The sequence below is a fragment of the Lissotriton vulgaris genome, chromosome 1_2, assembly GCF_964263255.1.
Source record: "Lissotriton vulgaris chromosome 1_2, aLisVul1.2, whole genome shotgun sequence".
NCBI lineage: Eukaryota > Metazoa > Chordata > Amphibia > Caudata > Salamandridae > Lissotriton > Lissotriton vulgaris.
In genome coordinates, this window is record NC_141686.1 from 325056557 (window position 1) to 325072126 (window position 15570).

Here is a 15570-nt window from a genome sequence, read left to right on the forward strand (position 1 = left end):
CCCTGTGAGGACTGCTTTTTGGGTGTAGCCTTGGGCAGTGCAGTCTCTTTGAAGACTGACCTTCTGGTGTACCCTTGGGCGGTGCTGCCCCTGTGAAGACTGGCCTTCAGGCTGTGCTCTTGGGCAGTGCTGCCCCTGTGAAGACTGGTCTTCAGGGTGTGCTCTTGGGCAGTGCTGGTCTGTGAAGACTGACCTTCGGGTGTACCCTTGGGCAGAAGACTGGCATTCAGGGTGTATGCGTGTGCAGTGCTGCCTCTGTGAAGACTGGCCTTCCGGGTGTGTCCTTGGGCAGTGCTGCTTCTGTGAAGGCTGGCCTTCCTGGGTGTATGTCTGGGCTGAGCTGCCCCAGGGTAAGACTGGCCTTGAGGCTGTACCCTTGGGCAGTGCTGGCCCTCTGGTACTGCCTGCAAGTCTTTTGTGTTGTTTGTTTATATGTGTACGTTACACACTCTGACTCTGTTTTCTTTCTTGCAGTGGCACAGTACACCATCACCTACTTTGACCTCCGTGGTAAGTAACCTAACATTTTCTTTATCAAGTTCACAAAGACCGAAGTAGTACTGCAACTTTGCCAAGTCGGGGAAGGGCCCTGCTGCTCCTGTGAAGCAGTGCAACTGCATCTATGGCCTGATACTGTAGACAGGAGACATTTAGCTATATTTGGTGCTGTGCTGCCCTCTTTTTCCCAAGAATCAAATTACAGACTTGCTCTTATGTGCTCTCTGTAGTCTGCATTTACATGGTTTGTTCTATGTTATCCTTGAGTAGAACTAAATTTAGGAAATTGTCTCCCCTCTTTTGGTATTTAGTACAATTACAACCATTATACTCTCCACCCACTATGGTCTGGTCATTGAGTAAACCTGTTTTTATGCCACTATCTGCCCTAAATAGCTGGATTGTAAAGTTACAGCTCTATCGTGGCCCAGCCGCTATTACCTGGGAGCAGAACTACAGCTTTGTCCTGGTCAATCTTCCATGGCCCCATTAGAGCTACAGGTATTCCGTCATCTAGTCCCTCCTGACATTTGGTAGGCCCGCTCTCTATGATCTTTGAGTAATTCTCTAATTATATCTGATCCGCTCTCTATGGTCACTGCGTAAACCTACAGCTACGTACCAGTTCGCTCTCTATGGAGTCATTGAGAAAATCGTTAGTTATGTCCTGGTCCACTGTAGGAAAATAGGATGTGCTTTCATCGTTACACCCACTTTTTGTCTGGTGTCAGTGGAGAAGTGTGGCTCAATGATTAGAGCTGCAGACCCTGATGCAGAGGTCTTGCCCGAGACCAGAGTTCAATTCAAATTCCACGGACCTGATAATTCTCGCCTCAGTGCCTATTCCAATCATGGAGTCCCACTCTGCAACTCTGCGCAATAGCTTGCTTAATCTCCACAACGGCCCCCACAACGCTAAGGATGCCTGGCCTCCACCTCGGGGGTGCCCAGGAGTGGACGCCTCACAGGGAAAGCCAGGATGGATTCCACAGCGGTATTCGTACAAGCGCCTTGAGACTCTTGCAGGTGAGTAGTGCGCTATACAAGTATCAATTTACAATTTAGTGTTCACTCAACTAAATTGGCTCTGGTAAGTATTTTGGTACATTCACAATTGGCTACTGGTGTACCATAAGTCCCTAATATATGGTACTGAGGTACCCAGGGCTTGGGTACCCCAGAGGCCTCCCATGGGCTGCAGCATGTATTGTGCCACTCTGGGAGGCCACTCAAACTCTGACTACAGGCCTGCCATTGCAGCCTGTGCGAGATGGTGCGTTCACCGCTTGCCATAGATATATGTTTCCTTATATACGAGGTCACTGCACTTAAAACCTATAAGTCAGCCCTATAATAGGCCCTTCAGTCCAATTCTCCAGGCTTCGTAAGTACGTTCAGCCATTTTAAGATCTATAGTGGACATCAGTTAATACGAAATATTATATAATGGCTTCATCAATCCTGCTCATGTTGGGTATCAAACATGCTGGAATCCTAACCCAACACAGATTTTGGTGCTGAAAGTTTGATTCTATGTACTGGGATAGAGGTATCAATCATAGAGGACCCATTGCCCGTCTTTGTATTAGGGCCCACTGCAACCTTACTGCACCTCTGCATGTATATGTAGTAGGGTCTGTAGAAAAGTTTCAGGGTCCTTTTCTTCTTTGTACAGAGTTTGGAGCCATCGCTGGGATGCTTGTTAGTCATCTTACTGCTCTCAGGAGTTGTCATGTGAAAGGTTTCAGGGTCCCTTCATTCTCTTTGAATATGCTTTGGATTCATCTCTTGGACCTTTGTTCTTTGAATAACTCATTCTTCTGAATTATTAATGTATAATTGTTATTGTAATATGTGTTTGCGTGTTAGTCCATTCATCGTGCATACAACCCTTTCATTGTGGCTTACAGTAAAACGATGGCCATCTGTGACCCTTCCACCCAGCCGTCTCTCCATCAGGTCTTAAAGCTAAAAACTAGAAGAGCCACATCCAGCTTGAGCATAAACCACTAATCTAGCGCATTGAAGCCTTCTTATTCACACCAAGCGACCCAACTTCTCTATTAGTTCCTCATGTTTCGTCACTCTTTATAGACTTTTCCCAGTTGCTGCTCAGTTGTCCATGCCTCTGGGCCATTCAGCTAGGGCGGGGAAACTTGCACTCCTCCGCTTCGTTGTAATGTTGCGCTTAGCCACCTGGAATCCCAATAGGTCTCTGAGTTTTCCTTAGATTCCCTTCCAACTACCCATAATGTCCAAGATTGCAAGTTTTAGGTCCAATGCCACTGGGTGCCCCAACGCTGTGCCAGTCAGCAACTGCCGTAGAAATCCAGATCACATGTAAAAAGGAGCCCTGTTGGGACATTCAACACAGGCCGTCTGGATGGAAGACAATTTACCTTACGGAGGCAATTAAAGTGGATTAAAGTCAGGCATGAGGGGATGGCCAGAGTGCACGGGGGGCTATTCACACCTCTGACCATTCCTCATCAAGTCTCACCAGATCTCGCTCCCATCTTTCTCTCAACTGAAGGGACAAGCACATTGAGTAGTAATGACTTATGGACCCTGGATATGCCCATTTTATCTAGCTTGCACATTGTGAACTTCCTCTAATTTCTCTTGCTACACTTCTAGTGCATGGGAGCTGCAGGTACCTAAAGAATTGTTTTATTTTAAGGGCCTTTCTAGTTGCCATCTCTAGTAATATTTAGATGTGGTTTAATACGCAAACGTGTGCTAGTTTAGAAATACCAGAGTCGGTACGGTGCGGTGTCGGCAGGTGTCAGGGCGGTGCATCATGCTCTTCCGAGCGGTGCCCACAGCTTTGTTGCAGGTTGCGGCGTTGCTCCCCGCCGTTGGTGTTGCTCTTTCCTTCTGTGGCAGCTGAAATAGCAGCAGTTCCTACTGCAGGGGGAGGGAGGAAAAGAAGTTTTTGTGTCCCTGAGACTTCAGAACAGGAGGCAAGCTCTACACCAAGCCCTTGGAGATCTTCAAGCAGGATACACAGCACACAGCAAAGTCTTGGTTCGCTGCGTGGCAGAAACAGCCACTGCAGCCAACCCCGCACAGCACACAGCAAAGGGTTAGTACTTCTCCTTCAGTTTTACCAGCTCTTCTCCTTGGGAGTGGTTCCTCTTGAGTCCAGAAGTAATCTAAAGTCCTAGGGTCAGGGCCCCAATATTTATACTCCAATTTCTCTTTGGTCTCTTGTGACAGAGGAGCACCGTGCTTAGTCAAAGCTAGTTCTGTCCTCTCTGGCACAGCTTTGTGGCAGGCGGTGGAGACCGCATTGTCCAAGGCAGACCAGGCCTATTCAGGTGCAAGGAAATTTCTTCCCACTACTCTAAATGTAGCCCAGATCTATTCAGCCCAGCCATGCCTCATCCAGGAAAGGCAGGACACACCTACCCCCTCTCCGTGACTGTCTGAAGCGAATAAATATTCCCAACCCCTGTCACTCCAAAGCCAGACGGTCAATCTACAAACCAGCAGAGGCAGAAGGGATGGCTAAACAAGAATATACCCACTTTCCAAAAGTATTTTAAAACACAGAATATAAAAATCATCTTTGCTAAAAGACGCATTTTTAAATTGGCATTCTAAACTAGATCTTTCTATCTTGTCCTCATGGAAAGATATACTTATAAGATCTTACAAAGTATTCCCCTTTCTATCTTATGGAACAGATAGCCTTTCCATAGTGAAAACCGAAATACACTGTATTTCACGATCCGGATATGTCACACATACCAGTACAAGTCCTACCTTTTTCATGCACTGCACCCTGCCCACAGGGGTACCTTTGGCCTACCTTAGGGGTGACTCACATGTAATAAAAGGGAAGGTTGGGGCCTGGCAAGTGGGTACACTTGCCAGGTGGACATGGCAGTAGAAACTGTGAGCAGACACTGCAGTGGCAGGTCTGAGAACCCTTTGAAAGTCTGCTTGTGTGGGTGGCACAATCAGAGCTTCAAAGCCCACTAGCATCATTTGATTTACAGGCCCTGTTCCCACACAGTGCATTGTACTAGTAGTAAATCAAATAAGCCAATCAAGGAAACGCCAATCCGTGAACACAGTTAAAAGGGAGGCTTTAGCACTGATCAGCAGTGGTAAAGTTTCCCGAGTCATAAAACCAACAAAAACAGACCAGAAACAGGATGCCAAAAAAAGAAAAAAAGTCTGCGGAAAAACCTGCTGAAAAAGCCTGGTCTAACTTCCCTTGACATTTAATTTGTTCTAGTGCTTCTTTCCAACACATTGGGGGTGGGGTATGGGTATGCTTTATAATAGGTTATACAAGTTATAAGGCTCTAATTCCATCCTCACAGCAGAGTCAGTTCTCTCTCAGAAAAGCCAGTCATTGATTGGAAACTGCTGGGAGTCCCTGTAATGTTGTTGATCATCTGGTATTCCTAGTCCACTATCGTCCATCACATTTTTCAAGTGAAACACTTGACTTCCTCTCGCCTATAGGAAATTTCAGAGAAGGGACTATAGTGGTTGAAACAACTGTGTGCAGTTTTGAATGATATATAAAAAGCGGGATAGTGTGACCATCTTGAATATGTCTACCCTTCCCATGATAGTTTATTGCAGGTTGACCCAAGCCCCTGCTAACTAAAGTGAGATGCATACAGATTTTCCCAGTTTACCTAAGGACTGAGGCTTCCACATAGATCTTCAACATCTGTATTGGGCGGGGAGTGGAGTAATTGGAGTGTTGGACATAAAGAGCTCGTCATCTGCACTGTCTTTGGTCCCATAGCTCCATGTTGTAGGGCTCTCCTCGAGCCTCCCCTTCCCCTGCCTAGATCAATTGCTTTGCAGTCACAAGTATTTTTGATATCTCAAGTTTGTGGCTGTGGCCAAGGGTGCATTGATTACGTTGTAGCACTTTGGATTCCCCATCCAAGTCCAGTCCTCTTCTGGAGTCTCAAAGAAGAAGGTTGGGCCAGTGAAAGTAACGTACAGTTTATCCAGGGCCATCAACAAATACTCCAGCCGCTTTGCCATGAGTTTTGGTTTCACTGTGGTGAAGGACTATTAGCGCTGCCATTCATCATGGATGCTATCAGGGACCACCATGATTTTGTGGTTCACTTGTGGGTTGTGCCCTTTGTACGCTCTTGTTTAAGGATAATATCTCTATTGGTTTAGGCTACGAGGTTAGCAATAAATGGTTGTGAGTTAGCTTCTGGAGGAGGTTTGGCCATCAAAACTCTGTTCGCTTTCCACAACAAAGCAGTGACAGAACCCCTCCGGTGGGATCATCAGCCAAGTTGTGGTGAAGGGTTCCATACAGGTGCTTACTGCCCCCTCTGGAATGCCTACTCATCTAATATTATTTCTCCAAAACCTCCCCTCTACGTTTTCAGCTCTTTCCTGCAGATGTTTTTTTACCACCATCAGTCAGGTGATCATGGCGTTAATTTGCAGAGATCTTGTTGCATCCGCAATATGTCTGCTCTGATTTCCTTCAGGGGTAACCTGGCGTCACTGATGACCTGCAGTATGTATTCCAATGAGGACATGAGCTTGTTGTTGTGAACCAGGTGGGTCCCATATGGTTCTGTAGCCTTGTACCAATGGGTGTTCTTGAGCAGTGTTTCAAATCTCATATGACTGGTCACTACTTTCATCTTTGACCATGTTTACTAAGTGACTCACTTCTTGTCGAGGTCTCAAGTCTGGCTGTTAGAGGGGAGAGGGAAAGGGGTTGTCCCGTGCCACAGGTGTGGGTGGAGGCCACCCTGTTGCAATGTCCAGTCTAGATTTCATAGTCTATTTCATAGTCTATTGTGCATCCAAGGCCACCCCATGAGGATCCTTTGTTACAATCTGTGGTGTACCAGAGTTCCCGGGCTCAACCTCTTGCCAGCCGGCAGGTCATATTCTTGAGACCTTTCCCCATGGTATCTAGGAAGATGAGGATAGGAAAAGATGGTGGGAGATGGAGATGTCAGGTTAAGCGTCTGCAGTGTTGGCTCTTTGGCCTCGACCCTGGGAGTTTTCTTAATCAATTTACTGTCCTCAGGAGCATAAAGTGTTACAGTACATCTACCTGGGGTACCAGTTTTCCAAATACTTAATTCATTAATTATTATTTTGTAAGTTTATTATTTTGTTTACTTTTTAAGTAGCAAAGACAGTACTTATACCGGTAACACACACAACAGATAACCTAGTAAGAGCAGTGATTTATGGTCTACCACATTCAGTCTCTTATGACCACTTTTACATCTCGGTCTAGTTTCTGAGTCTTGTATTACTTTGGATTTCTGTAGTTTTCCCAAGTGAAGTTCAGGATGAAGACCCTATAAATGATAAAGAGTTCAACTTCGGTTAGCAGTTCGTTGTTCCCGAGGCAGGAACAACACTATTGTGACCCCAATCCCTTTGAAACCCCAAGGTTTCCAGTGACTATTGGTGATCCAGGAGCAGGCTCCTGAACCAGGAGGCGTACCCCAAAATCAACTGTCCAGTTTCAGTCAGATGTGCCATGGGAATGTCTCCCTCTGCTGGTAAGACAGAGCTAGGAAAATGTAAATGTAAATTGATACTTGTATAGCGCACTACTCACCCGCAAGGGTCTCAAGGCGCTTGTACGAATACCGCTGTGGAACCCATCCTGGCTTTCCCTGCGAGACATCCACTCCTGGGAACCCCCAAGGTGGAGGCCAGGCATCCTTAGCATTGTGGGGGCTGTTGTGGAGATTAAGCAAGCTATTGCCCAGAGTTGCAGAGTGGGACTCCATGATTGGAATAGGCACCGAGGCGAGAATTATCAGGTCCGTGGAATTTTGAGCCCAAGAACCGCCAAGGCGGGGAATTGAACCCTTTTCCCGGGCTAGACCTCTGCATCAGGGTCTGGCGCTCTAACCATTGAGCCACACTTCTCCAGGAAGGGTGCCCAAAGACACACACTTCCCATATTTTAGTGCACAGGACATGTACACGCCTCCCGCTTTTGGGTGTGCAGGACGTTTATACTAGTTCTGGTTGAAATATAAATTGCTCCTGCTTAATTTGTGTAATTTCAGGAATTTTGTGTTACGCTTGTTATGTGAAATTCCCTAAATGATGCCATCACGCCTCTTCACATAGTTACGTGCTATGTGCTGTAAAAATGAACAGTGAATAGTGCAATTCATAGAAATTTGCAGTGCAAAATTACTGCAAAATCACGGGAACAATAGAGTGTGAGAGTCTGTCGTTCACTGTGCTCTTTTTTTTTTAAATGCATCCCTGTGACAAAAACGGGTGCAGGGAGGCATTTCACTGTACAAGATAGAGCAAAATGATGGATCTGCATTTTGTGTAATGTGGCATAATTTGACTTTAATTTTGTATAATTACGCAAAAGAAAATTATGTACATTTTGCACACCCGCTACTCTATATGTCTCCCACTTTTGAGTGTGCAGGACATATACACAACCTCCTTGTGTCAGAGCCTTAAAAATTATGAAGAATTTATAATTACATATTTTATTAGTTTAAACCTCAATAGTTAACTTCTAGAAAAAATAAATTAGCGTTTACATTTTTGATCAAACATTAACTCTGATTAATTAAGAACACATTTCCATTCATTTTGCGTACTATTAATCAAAAATAAAATCGCTGGTGAGTGTGGTTATGTCTTATGTTTAAAAATCACTATTTTATATAATAACATATTTAAATCCTTTGTAAACATTTATTTTGAAGCATTAATGTGCGCTAACCTATTTAACTAGTTCTAGGGCAAAAATGAGAACTTCAGTTTATTTTACATTTAAAATGTTCTTTTTTATTTTTTTAAATTAATAGCTTTTAATCATTTTCCCTACACATTCTCAAAGGGAGTTTTACACCATGGTGGGGGTCATCGCCATAATAGCGTAGGAGATCTCCACCTAAATATGAAAATGTACTAGCAGTAACTGTACTTTACACTCATAAATTCAGCCTTAGATGTCTTCAACCGCCGGAATGATGTCTACACTTAAGGCCTGATTCTGATGCGGTTAGGAAGGCCTCCTAATGGCATTTGCTCCTTCCAAATCGGATCGGCAACGACCCAGGGCCCAATTATGATGCGGTTAGGAACATATGCTCCCATTGAAGTCAATGGGAGTCCAACCAAATCGTATCAGGAAGCATCCGGATGCATTGTACTCCGTCGGTTGGACTGTCCCGAACCAAGTGGGTTGGAAACCATTTCCAATCCGATTCAGTCGGGAAGCATTTCCAACTCGCATCAGAATCTGCCCCTAAGGTGTAAATCTACAATCGGAAATGGTGAACAGTAAAAAAGTGTAGACTTACACCTAGGTATAAGAGTAAATCTACACATGCAGACAGTAAGAATAAAACAGAATCTGTACTATGAAATGAAACCCATCAATTTGCAGTTAATAATTTATTGTAAAATATTTGATTCAATTGAATGTAAATAAGATTTAAAAGGGGAGTAGTAACATTCAGAGAGATTCTTTCTTTCCTGTAATGAGCTATGTGCAGATAATAAGCATGCTGTCGCAAATATCTTAATTTTGCTGTCCATTGCTGATCACTGTTCATTTTTAGAAAAACAGATCTGAAGAACAAAATGCCAGTTCTCCTTTTTGTTGTTTAAACAGCATCTGTCATGATCTGTTACTTACCGAACACCTTAGATGCTGGCAGCAGGTTTTATGAGTCATTACTCCACTGTAATACATTATTACAGTCGAAAAGCTACATCATTTTGTTATTACAGGTGACTACAGCTGTGACAACTCATTGTAATTTTGAACTTGTAGGCAGGCTTTTATACTGGCATTGCAGGCTCCCATGTATTTATGCTGCTCATAATGTACCCCAAATGCAATGATTTGTTAAGTGTTTGTAATTTCCTGATTCGCTTGCCCCTCCAGGCCGCACAGAGGCCATGATGTTCCTGCTGGCAGACCAGGGCTGCGAGTGGAAGGACGTCTATTACTCCTATCAAGACTGGCAAGATGGAAAGGTTGAGTTCAAGAAGACAACGGTAAGTATTTCGGAGTATGGATTTGGTTCCTATTACAGCACACACCGAAATCCATAGGGTTTCCAAGGTGCAGATTCCAACCAGGCACCTGGTTAATGTCTCCGGGTCTCACTGTGGGCTGATCGGTAGCCGCCTGGTTCTTGATGGAGTGCCCTCATCGGCTGAGGCTCGATCTATGCTCTACCTATCGCCATCTTTTCACTAGGGCTGTAAGATCCACACTGGGCCCAATGTATTTACTCTCTCTTCTTTCTCCTCCTTTTTCAGGTCTTTGGGCAGTTACCCATGTTTGCCGATGGCGATTTTACCCTGTTCCAGTCCAATGCCATCCTGCGATATCTGGGGCGCAAACACGGTGAGCACCATCCAAGGAGGGGGGGAGTGTGGACTCACGGTGGCGTTTATGAAATCCTTTCTTTTGATAGGCGTGAGCAAGATTTGAGGTGAAGTAGATGTGGCTGAGAGGGAGTTGAAGGTCTCACAATGCTTGGTTCAACTAAATTCTCAGTGCCTCTGGAGCAGTGAAGCCCTCAGTACATTAGACGTCATCCAAGGGGAAGGTTTCGAATCGACCCTACCATGATCATAAGACGCTGAACGAGCATAGACTGATTGTCAACCCAGTTATATAAATGTCCAACAGATCCTGCCCAAGGCGCGCGTTGCCCCATTCCACCCTCTAAACACCTCTCCTTTCCTCACAGATCTTTACGGGAAGAACAACAAGGAAGCTGCGCTCATTGACATGGCCAACGACGGAGCGGAGGACGTGCGAGAGAAGTTTTACAAATGTCTTTACGTTGAATGGGTAGGTTTATTTTTAGGTTTACTACAAGACAGCAGCCGGAGAGCTGGGTCCTCTCCTTTTAGGGTTACATTTTTGGCACCAAGAAGGAAACCTACAACAATCCTTAGAAGAAGGGTAGCCTAATAGGTTGATTTCCATCCCAATCAATCCTCCATAAGGTGCAGAGTCAATCGCATGTTAGCAAGCGTGTATAGGGCCGCCCACACTTTGTCTGTACTGCTGCTCTGAGGAATGGCTACCTTTTAATGTACTCACAGCTTTATAGACCCTGACCTCTTGTTCTCACCTTCATTCTCTAGTGAGATCCTTCAATCTAGAGACTCAGGGCGCAGGGCAGTGGGCCTGGGTCCTCATGGGGTGGGGTGGCACCTCCTGTCCCTTTTGTGGTGTTCGTGCATTTGATTGAATAACATTTTAGTTTGGGTGGTTACCCAAAGCAAAGGGGAAGGGCTTCAGGGAGTTGGAGGAGACTGGGAGAGTTAAGAAGCTGTAAGCTTTTGATTAAGGGGCTGGGTCTGAGGCTCAGGGCATTGCGGAGTGTGCACTGCTTAGCTCCGAGTGAATGCGCTGACTAGGAGTGTGCACTGCTTAGCTCCGAGTGAATGCGCTGACTAGGAGTGTGCACTGCTTATCTTTGAGTGAACGCGCTGAAAAGGAGTGTGCACTGCTTAGCTCCGAGTGAATGCGCTGACTAGGAGTGTGCACTGCTTATCTTTTGAGTGAATGCGCTGACTAGGAGTGTGCACTGCTTAGCTCCGAGTGAATGCGCTGAAGAGGAGTGTGCACTGCTTATCTTTGAGTGAACGCGCTGAAAAGGAGTGTGCACTGCTTTTATTCGAGTGAATGCGCTAACTAGGAGTCTGCACTGCTTATCTCCGAGTGAACGTGCTGACTAGGAGTGTGCACTGCTTATCTCAGAGTGAATACACTGACCAGGGTTGTGCACTGCTTAGCTCCGAGTGAATGCGCTGACTAGGAGTGTGCACTGCTTTTCTTCGAGTGAACGCGCTGAAAAGGAGTGTGCACTGCTTTTATTCGAGTGAATGCGCTAACTAGGAGTGTGTGCTGCTTATCTCTGAGTGAATGCGCTGACTAGGAGTGTGCACTGCTTATCTCAGAGTGAATACACTGACCAGGGTTGTGTGCTTCTTATCTCCGACTGAATGCGCTCACTAGAAGTGTGCACTTCTTATCTCTGAGTGAATACACTGACCAGGGTTGTGCGCTTCTTATCTCTGAGTGAACGCGCTGAAAAGGAGTGTGCACTGCTTATCTCCAAGTGAATGCGCTGACTAGGAGTGTGCACTGCTTATCTCTGAGTGAATACGCTGACTAGGAGTGTGCGCTTCTTATCTCTGAGTGAATACGCTGAAAAGGAGTGTGCACTGCTTATCTCCGAGTGAACGCGCTGAAAAGGAGTGTGCACTGATTATCTCAGAGTGAATGCGCTGACTAGGAGTGTGCGCTGCTTATCTCTGAGTGAATGCGCTGACCAGGGTTGTGTGCTGCTTATCTCCGAGTGAACGTGCTGAAAAGGAGTGTGCGCTGCTTATCTCAGAGTGAACACGCTGAAAAGGAGTGTGCGCTGCTTATCTCCGAGTGAACGCGCTGAAAAGGAGTGTGCGCTGCTTATCTCAGAGTGAATGCGCTGAAAAGGAGTATGCCCTGCTTATCTCAGAGTGAATGCGCTGACCAGGGTTGTGTGCTGCTTATCTCCGAATGAATGCGCTGATTAGGAGTGTGCGCTGCTGATCTCTGAGTGAATGCGATGACTAGTAGTGTGCACTGTTGATCGAGTGAATACACTGACCAGGGCTGTGCACTGCTTATCTCTGAGTGAATTAACTGACTAGGAGTACGGGCTGCTTATATCTGAGTAAATAGCTGACTAAAAGTGTGTGGTGTTTTTTAGATAAAAAATGTATTTCTCATTTATAGAGCGCATTATCACCGTCAGGTCTCTAAGCGCTGTCAAGAGAGAGCGGCACGACCTGGCCTGGGGAAGTGATGAACTAGATTTGGGGAGAGCCCCAAGCTTCTGAGAAGAAAACTGTTTTTAACTTCTTCCTTAAAGGGAGAAGGGCATGCTCCTTGCGCAGTTTCTCCAGCAGTGTGTTCCAGAGTGGGGGGATGGAGGTGGAAAAGGCTCTTCCTCCTTTAGAGGTAAGGCTGAAACGAGGACATGCCAGTAGGCAGGCCTCTGAGGATTGATGCACCCTGTTGGGAGTGTAGAGGTTTAGACGATCTTTGATGTACGTGGGGGCTTGGCCGTAAATGGCCTTCTGCGCGATACAGAGGCCCTTGAACTTTTGCTTGACTGGGTTCCAGTGCAGCTGTTTTCTAAGAAGAGGGGTGGATGGGCCCCTCTAGGCAGTCTGAATATTAGCCTGGCAGTGTCATTCATAGTGACCTGAAGTCTGGCAAGTAGCATTTCCGGGAGGCCAGTGTACAGGGCGTTTCCGTAATCAATACGTGATACTATCATGGCCGACACAACCAATCTGAGAGTGGCAAAAGTCAGGAGAGGGGCAAGCTTCCGTAGCTGTCGCATCAAGTCGGCACATGTTCCCGCTACTGCAGTCACCTTCTGGGTCATGGATAATTTAGAGTCAACTTTGATGCCTAGGCTCTTAACAACCACGGCCGGTTCCGGGTCGGTGCCCAATTCCTGAGGCCAGAGGAGGTTGCTCCAGGGATTAGAGTCGGTGGTGATGGCCAAAACTTTGGTCTTATCTGGGTTGATTTTGAGGGAATTGGCCGTCCTCCAGTTGGCGATAAATTTGAGGGTGTTTTGTGTTCTTGCGTGGAAGGCTGGGGAGCTGTCGATCTGGATCGATGAGTTGAGTATCATCAGCGTAGTTGTAGATCTGACACTCCATGGTATTTAGAGCGGCTATCAGGGGCTGTAGGTAGGCATTAAAGAGGTGGGGAGATAGCGCCGAGCCCTGTAGGACTCCACAGGAGAGATTACCTGAGTCGGACGTGTGGTCCATCAGCTGTACTCTCTGGGATGGACCACTAAGGGAGAATGTGAGCCACCTGAGGGCTGTGCCCTGGATGCCAAGGTTATGTATCTGCGACAAAAGTAGGTTGTGGTTGACCGTGTCGAATGCCGTGGCTAGGCCCAATAAGACCAGGGCACACTGCTTTTCTCTGAGTGAATGCGCTGAGCAGGAGTGTGTGCTGCTTATCTGTGTGAATACGCTGAACAGAAGTGTGCACTGTTGATCGAGTGAATACGCTGTCCAGGATTGTGTGCTGCTTATCTCCGAGTGAATACACTGACTAGGAGTATGCTTCTATGGATTGCAGTGTCTCTGTATCCCGCCTCTCTCCATCAGTTCTGCATGGATGCTGCTGATTAGGCTTTGAAAGCAGGACATTAGACTTCTGAAATTCAGTGTTATGAATGCAGAAAATCTGAAAAAAAATGAAATTATCAACATTATACATTTTAAATCCAATGTTTTCGAATGGAGATGAAACTTGCTTAAGTTGGTGTTCATGCTTGCAACGATTGCACTTGTTTTATTATACAATGGCCAAGAGCTGATTAGACCTGGAGTAAGTAAACTGCTGAAACTGATTTTGTTTACTGGCCGATTAGTTAAAGGGGCAGCAGAGCAATGGTTCTCGTTCTAATAATTGCACTGACGGATGGTGAATTCAACCACTATCCCCTATTAGTGATTCCTCAAAAGGAAGGGAAGGAATGACCGGAGTATCTGCACCCCACTTATTTCCCCACCTCCATTGGGATTTCCTCTGCCGTGCAAAGAAGAATGCATCGCTCTGCCACAAATTATGCATTCAACTGTTCATCCGTTTTCCTACCTCTTAGTTTGGTGGTCATTGCCTTCTTCTTCAACTAGTTTATTGGTCCATCCCTCTTGTGTTCCATGTAGACTTGTATGTCTTGTATTGACTGCGGTTTCTGTGACTGTGCGTGTTGTGTACCATGGTGGGTTGCTGCATACATGTATGCCTGTGTGTTTTGTGCTTGCTCACTGGTGACTGCAGTTACATGTGCTCTGGTAAGTATTTAGGTCTCCGTGTGTGGATAAAACTGTTGATCAGTGTCTGAAGTGATGTGAATGACTATCCATGGTAATGGATGTCTGTATTTCTGTTTATTATTGTGCCAGAATGACAGTTGAGTTGTGTACATGAGTGTCTGCTGGTCTATTTGCATGAGTACCTGTATGGCCAGTGGCCTTTGTATGTCTGTTCGTCTGTTTGCATTGGTACATTTGAGCGTGTTAGTCAGGGTGCATGAGTGCTGATATATTTGTTGTTGAATGTGTTGGTATAACTTGTGTAATTTTCTGTACATTGTCATGGGTGCATGTGTGCCTTTGTACATTGTTACATAAGTGGATGCTTGTCTGTGTTTTGTGTATGCACATCGGTGGTTGCATGTAGTTGTGTGCTTGTAAATCTTTAGGTCTGAATGCATGGGTAACATTTTTGGTCAATATAAGCGGAGTATCTGTTTTGTGGAGACCTATGTGCATGGCTACCTGAAAGTATGTTTGCCCATGTACATAAGTGCCTACATCTATGTATGTTGGGTATTGAACATGGCTTTATATATGTCTGTTCGGTGTACAATGGTGTCTCTGTGCTTGCTGGTTTAGTTGCATGATTACCTGTATGCATGTTGGTTTCTTTGCACAGATGCCTCATTGGCTGAATACCTGTATGTTTTCTGCCTGTATGTATATGCAGGACTGCTGTTCGGTGTTCATCTCAGTCAGCACATATATACATGCATTATACATGACTAAACGCCTCTATATTAGGTGTCTGTGTGCATGCATTATAAAGAAGCCATACCTATTGGGTTTGTCAATGTTTGGTTTATTTCGATACAGGAAACTGGCAAGGAGAAGTACTTGCAAAATCTGCCCAATGAGCTGAAGCCTTTTGAGCGTCTTCTCTCCCAGAACTCGTCTGGATTCCTCGTTGGCAGCACGGTGAGTAGCGGAAGCTGCATGACTGCCCTCTGGAGGGGTGATAATGTACTGCAGGTTAAAGAGAGGTTGGGCTTCAGAAAACCACAGTGCTGGAGACTTGCAGTGTGCGGGCCCATGGACTCTGTCCCTCACAATGCATTATGGGAACAGAGGCATAGTGGCTTTGTGATCTGTAAGGTATATGGTCGATGGGGTTGGGCCTTCACACTACACGAAGAGGACTGATTCATACAGCGGCAGAGACAGGCTTGGCTTATAGTGTACATGGTC

The 15570-nt window shown here is 45.7% G+C and overlaps 1 protein-coding gene across 5 annotated transcripts in view; it reads left to right on the plus strand.

Moving 5' to 3' along the window:
* The window catches only part of LOC147736633 (glutathione S-transferase P 1-like), a 496543-nt gene that overhangs the window by 369537 nt on the left and 111436 nt on the right, over positions 1–15570 (plus strand). For all 5 annotated transcript variants that reach the window (XM_086953405.1, XM_086953403.1, XM_086953404.1 and 2 more), the window contains exons 2-6: positions 475–510; positions 9404–9516; positions 9784–9871; positions 10221–10324; positions 15199–15300. In XM_086953405.1, coding sequence (XP_086809531.1) covers positions 475–510; positions 9404–9516; positions 9784–9871; positions 10221–10324; positions 15199–15300 — 443 coding nt within the window. The remainder of the gene's footprint in view (positions 1–474; positions 511–9403; positions 9517–9783; positions 9872–10220; positions 10325–15198; positions 15301–15570) is intronic.